At 47.5% G+C, this 6,531-nt stretch overlaps 1 protein-coding gene across 1 annotated transcript; it reads right to left on the bottom strand.

Annotated features, from left to right (window-relative positions):
- Window positions 1–1,398: 1,398 nt before the first annotated feature.
- On the bottom strand, window positions 1,399–2,349 carry LOC306702659 (transmembrane protein 121; the record flags this gene model as incomplete). Its single annotated transcript, XM_079168306.1, has 1 exon — window positions 1,399–2,349. One exon carries the CDS (start codon window positions 2,347–2,349, stop codon window positions 1,399–1,401), a length of 951 nt encoding a protein of 316 aa, XP_079024432.1.
- Between the last annotated feature and the right edge of the window lie 4,182 nt (window positions 2,350–6,531).

Raw genomic sequence — 6,531 nt, 5'->3', positions numbered from 1 at the left:
TGCACTGCCTCATTTAGCACCTGACCGCATTGTTCAACTCGCCTTTGCATATCTGGCTTTGTTAGTCACCCTCAGTAAAAAAAACAAACAAAAGGAAAAGCATCCTTCCATTTTTCAGAGGCCTTTTGACAATCATCAGTCGGTGTTCTATGAAAGTACTAAAATGTCTCCATTACTGAAAAGCTCAAAATATTCTGACTCAACTGGTGGTGATGGAAATAAAAAGGATTGCCTGAGATGGAGAGAGACGTGTCATATTAGAAGGCATGATGCTTTCTTGGCTGTAGTTTGGATTCACATCGCTGGACCGAAGTATCCATTTTGTCCTTTTGTGTGAAGAAGAAAATAAGAGTGCTTACAAAGATCTGCCGCTGCCGCTAAGCACAGATAGTCACTGAGCGCCTGAGGAGGATATTAAACAGGTTTCCTTATTTGGGAATCATTTATCTATCTGCAGTGTTGCCCCTTGGCTGTGTATTCGGTCCTATGGCTACGGCACCACAGTCACCCTTTGCAGTGATCTAACCGCTCGCAACTGCACAGATAATTTATTAAGTGTTCCCCTCCTCGCTGGAAATATAAGCTGGAATATGACTATTGCTCTCAAGATGAATGACATTGCACAGGCACCACTTAAGCAATAGAGTAGTTCCTAATTGCCGACTGAACCAGAGCGGTAAAAAAAATCATTGTCTATTTTCTTTTGTAACCCAGGTTAATTAAAGGACATTTAATTAAAACGTGAAATGAACTCAATTGGACCAATAACTTTAAAATGATTTCATGAAAAACAAACAAATCCCTTTTACAGCCAGTGAAAGAGCAGGGAAGCCTTTTATCTTGTACACAATACTTTATCAAAGAGTCACATATAAAAACACACTTCTTTCAAGAGAACGCTTTAACTGATATTTTCACAACTTTGATTCTCCCGTTGGCTGCTCCTCCTGACTTTGACGCGTTAAAGTCCTCGACTACTAAGAACATCCGAGCAACAGAAATACACACCACAGCACACAGACCCTTAACTTTAAGATTAGAATGCAACACACACAATTCAAAAATATATCCTCTAATCCTGCAGTAGTTTGCGTCTTCTTCTTCTTTTTTTCTTTTTTTAATCTTTTGTCCAGTTAGAAAAAATACACAGTTAACTGAATTCGTCAGGAGGAAACGCTTTAACAAAGTCTCAAGTGATTTTGCATCATGACAGCTTTGGATACATCACTTCTCGATCATCGCTAACTGCGTCTTCAGTGTCCCGTGTGCGGTCAAGCATCAGCGGAGATCATGGTCAAGTCCGGCTGCCCTAAAGGGGGTGGGGCGTTGTGCCCTGTCGGCGTCCTGAGGGTCATATATATACATGTAGACATCTCCAGGATCCGCCTCACCCTCCTGTCATGTGTGTTCACATGTTGTCACCTCGGGGAGGGGCGTCTGGTCCTGCATGACCACTTGAGGAGGGGTGGGGGCGGGGCGAGCGTGGGCCACCGAGTTCTTTTGCAGCTCCACCCCGAAGGCGGGAGAGGCGTTCTGCAACTGTCTCCTGTACTGAACGAAGCTGCAGGTCTTTAGGATGATGGCAAGGATGTTCTTGCCTATCAGGATCCCGGATACCCTGGCGTCCCGGTACAGAATCATGTTCCCCCCTCGGATGAAGAGAGTGATGATGTTGATGGTCACCAGGCTGAGGATGGGGTACAGGAGCATCTTGTGGGGCACGATGTTGATGCCCTGCATGCTGATCTCGCTCAGGGACACGCAGGGCAGCACGAGCAGCAGGATGTAGCAGTAGAAGAACATCAGGCCCTCCGCCCACAAGGGAAGCCCCTTCTTCTGAGGCTCCCACAGGTTGGCCTGGATGTCCAGTATGTCCAGCAAGTCCACCACCACCCAGAAGAGGCGGTTGCGGATCTCCTCGCGCTTCTTGAAGGCGCGGACGTACTCCATGTGGTCGATGGCCACCAGCACCACAAACAGCAACGGGATGCTAACGGACAGCAGCAACGTCAAGGCTTTCCTGGCCAGGGCGTCCAGGCTCTTCCTGTCCGCCTTGTAGTTTTGATACACAAAGTAGACCTTGATCTCCAGCACAAAGATGTAAAGGAACCAGAGGATCATGGCGTAGCCTCGCTTGGACGTGCGCACCTCAGCACCCACCCACACCGCCACGTACCGCAGGACGATCAGGAAGCAGATGTCGCCCACCATCACCATGATGCAGATGCCAATCTTGCGCGGCCCGTGGTTCTGCTCCACGAGGTAGGCATCAATCAGCGCCATGCTGCTCATGATCAGGATGGTGGAGAGGCACACGTGGGGCTTGTTGGTGGGGGGTGGAGGTACCATCCTTGCCTGGGCGAGAAGAGGAGGGAGGAGTGTTGTTGAAGAAGGGAGAGAAAGCGGGTGCTCAGTTTGTCCAGCGAGGAGGCAGATTAGATAGTGCTGCTAGACAGCGGCGTTCCCCTCCATTGCTTCTGCCTTGGCCAGAGTCCAGCATGCATTAATAGGATTCACACAGATCACTTCAATCAATCTCTTGCTTGTGCCCAAGCCACCTGCCAGGTAGACGGTACCACTCATTTAGTAAATTATGTCCATTTGGCAAATGGTCTGCAAACATACAGGTTTGTTATTGTGCAAATGAATTAATCTCAGGATGTGTCTACCTTTAACACCGTGACAAGCTTTTATCAAACACAACACAGCAGTTTAATCAAGGAGTTGCCTTTACTGTTATTAAAATAGAAGAAAAAAAAAGCTGCCGCGACGCGTTCCCCACTCCAGCTTCACCTCCTCTTTCGTACAAGCTTAAGCCTGCAGAGATAAAAAATCCAGCGGAATACTCACTTGTGTCCCTCTTTGTACTTTATCCTAATGACTGGCAGCGAGCGATCATCCATGAGACTGCACTGGGAGATCACAAAGCCCATCTGTAATCCACAGGAGAAGAGAGGAGAAAACGCATGGGATCCTCTCCTTCTCTGACGGACGTAAATCCACCAGTCATGGATATATTACTCTTTTTTTTTTTTTTTTTTTTTCAAGCAAAAGAAAAATCCCAAAATATTGCCGTCATAATCCACTTACTGCTCAGACTGAATCAGGAGCACGCATCTTAAAGACCGCTCTCAATTCCTGCAACTAAGAATAGAGGTTGTTCTGTGCTGTGCTTAGATAGAGGGTTTAAACCTCCAACTCCCCCAAAACGAGAAAGTTATTCTTAGTGGAGAAATCTCTGCAGTAAGTCCTGCTTAAAAGAGAATGTCCTCTCCAGAAGTTTTCCTCTTCACCATCCAGCATCCACGGACAATAAAATGTAACATTTTGCATCTGTGCAAGTTTGTGTGTCTCAGCTGAAGAAGGGTTGTAGGTAATCTTTGAAGTGCTGCGTGCGTCTTACTGTCCGTCCCCACTCTGCTGTGTGTGTGTGTGTGTGTGCATGCAGGTTTCAGCTGCCTCCACGCTTGGTTGTCGCTGTAAAATGCTGCCCCCCCCGGCGAGATCCTGGCTGCTGCGCCGTTTTCTGTCTCCTGCTCAAGCAGCTTTTGCCAGGGACACCAGGATCAACAGCGCCCAGTGGATTCCCCTGTCTCCGCTCAGCGAGCTCTGCCAACACCTCCGGTGCCGTGTTGCTCCAACGCCGCCTGCCTTCGTGCACTTCTCAGCCCCTCTCCTGCGAAGTCAAGAAGAGAGAGAGAGAGAGAGACACTCCTCTGGCGCGTTCGGACTCACACTCCCCGGGACAAGCTCTCTCTCGCAGGCAACCACCCTCCTCTTCCTTCTCCCTCTTCTGCTCAAGTAAAGGCACTTGCTGTGTGGAGGTGACGCTCAGCAGACCACAGCTGCAGAGCGAGGCAGAGAGAAAAGAGGTAGAGAGAGAGAGTAGGGGGGGGGGGGGGAGACGAGCCAGCCTTTTTGCAGCTTAGCTGAATGCACAACTTCTCTCCATCACCCTGATTTTTTTTTTCTTGTTCTCCCTCGCACATCCCTCTCTTCTTTTCACATTGTGTCTTGTGCTGATATCCTATTTTCTCAGGCTGTTTCTTTTTTGGCTCCCAGAAAGAGCCCTGGTTTCCTTCTTCTTTGAGGATCCCATTAAGGCAGCGTGCTTCTTTTTTCTTTTTCTCCCTCTCCATCGGGTTTGAGGTGCAGAGATGTAAAGTGATCCAAAGAGGAAATGGGGGAAAATAAAATGTAAAAAAGCTTCCCAGCAGGCTGTGTATCTGCAGTCTGGGGGGGGGGGGGGGGAGTCGTGCGGCGGCTCCTCCTGACAGAGAGCCTTTCTATTGATCTCCTGACAGAGCGGTGAATCAGGAGCCTGAGATGGGGCCAGGGACCAAAAGAGATGAGGGGTGAGAGGAGATGGGGGATGTACAGATGTGGGTAGAGCGAATGACAAAGGGGGCAAAATAACAACAAGACGAGGAGGCCGAGTGACTTGATAGGAAGAGAAAAGGAAAAAAAAGAGAGAGAGAGAGCGGGGGGGACGTGCGGGGTGATGCTAAATGTCAAGGGAACATTTTTATCCACTGAGATGTAATTATGCCTGGGCTGGCAGATAATACTTATGCAAAAGTATATGAAGGCGGGGAAAGGTTGGTGCGTTTTCTCCACCATGCGGTATGCTAACATCGACTAGCTGTTTACCCAGCTGGGCCAATTAGCAATAATCCTTCCTCAGAGGAACCAAACTGCTTTCATTGCGATACAGTGTGAAGCCTTTTTGCTGTTCACTCCATGAGTTGCACTTATTGAGGAGTCAGAGAGTATCGGTTTTTCTATGCGGTGTGGCTGCACTACACATCCAACTGTGTCATGACATCTGAACATAATTGCAATCAATCATTCCGATTTTTTTCAATGAATATGGTTAAGGACTTACCAGCTGTGGATCAGCTGACAGCCGCCCTCATGGCTGTTTGACTTGCTTTTATCATGGAAGCATAAAAAAAAAAGAAAATCAGTCAAGCGAAACAGCCGTTTGCCTTTCACCGAGCTGCTCTCTTATTGACTATTTCCTCTGGATTTATCAGCCATAATTAAGCCACGACAAGCGCAGTGATGAGTTGGATCCTGCTTTGCCAGCAGTCTACCGCTAGTTCGACACGTCAAAAACAGATTGTTAGAGAAGGTGCCCCCCCCCCCATGGTGAGAAGACTGTAATGAGAGGTCACAGGTCTGATGCCCGTGACAGGCAGCACGCCCGTTAACAGCCGCGTGTCCTTGAGCCGGACACCAAACTGCTACCTGCCCACTCGTTTGCTGTGTAGCAACAGCTAAACGCCTGAGTTGTAACTGCATGTGAGTGGACGGCTCATCTGTTCCACGAGGGAACAGCTCCGTGATCTTAATAGTTTCACTCCCCCCCCCCCCCCCCCCCCTAAAATCAGTATGGGAGATTGACACAGCACCTCTATCACCCACTTTGTTATTCCTCCCATGTCTCACCCAGTGATCTATAATGTATATCTTCATTTACATGCCTTTTGTAATACACAGTGGAGTCCAACACCATGATAACCTCTCCATTTAAAAGGTCAGTAGACCTGGGCTCGGACTCTGATTCTCATCTGCTGAATATCTTCTCTTATACAGACTCAGCATTTTGTCTTTCTTCACTCTGTGTTTATAATTCATGAGCGTAGAGAGAATCACATGGCTGTCTCTTTAGGGTATTGTCTATTTTAGATTGAGCCGATTTTAAGGCACTGGTTCATGGTTTATTACAGTTTGTTTGCAGTTCTCATTCCTGATTAATGTAATTACACTGTAGAAACAACACAAGGCTATATTTCTTATGATTTACGAGGTTTCAGCCAACAGAAATGCATCCAGGCGTCTTGTGTGTCCTCTTCTGCTCTTTCTCCTTCGTCCATCATGCCTCCTACAGAGGACTGTCCTTGGGTCCTGGACAGGGCCACTGCATCATCCACTGTTCAGCACCAGGCAGGCCAACATACAGCAGATAACAAAACACCAGCGACACTCTCTGCAACATAAAGCTTTCCCGGAAAACAAACAGAGACCTTAAAGTACGGAAGCTGCGGAGAGGCAACGCCGTCGCTTGAGGAGAAAGTGGTTCTGCTCTGAAAAACTAAAATGTTTAATTCGATAATTTCACCTTTTAAATGTGGTATTTGCCTTCATGCAAATATTTGAGCATGCTTTCTCAGAGCATAGCGCAGAAATGTTCCCTTGACAACCAAGTGCAGCAGCTTGAGAAACGCGTTTCCTCGTCGTGTCATACAACATATCATGGGAGAAATTCAACAATGCAAGCTGCACCTTGAAGTCAGCTGGAATAAATGCATAAAATATGTTTTCCAAACATTGCTGGAAGAGTAAAAACAAATGACACCTCACCATCGCAGTGAGAGAATCGGGCTTTCAAGAGCAGTTCCTTCTTTTGGCTGATTGCAATTGTTGGCTCAATCAGCAACCTATTCGTCATTTTCTCTTTGTGCAAATGTCTACACGGCTTTTATTTTCAGACGACTTGTTTCTGTCTATGAAAAGCACAGTATGCCG

This window comes from Pholis gunnellus (assembly GCF_910591455.1).
Source record: "Pholis gunnellus genome assembly, chromosome: 11".
In the NCBI taxonomy this organism is placed as follows: Eukaryota; Metazoa; Chordata; class Actinopteri; order Perciformes; family Pholidae; genus Pholis; species Pholis gunnellus.
Note: the sequence above shows the minus strand (reverse complement) of the source record. Positions and strands in the feature narration are given on the sequence as shown.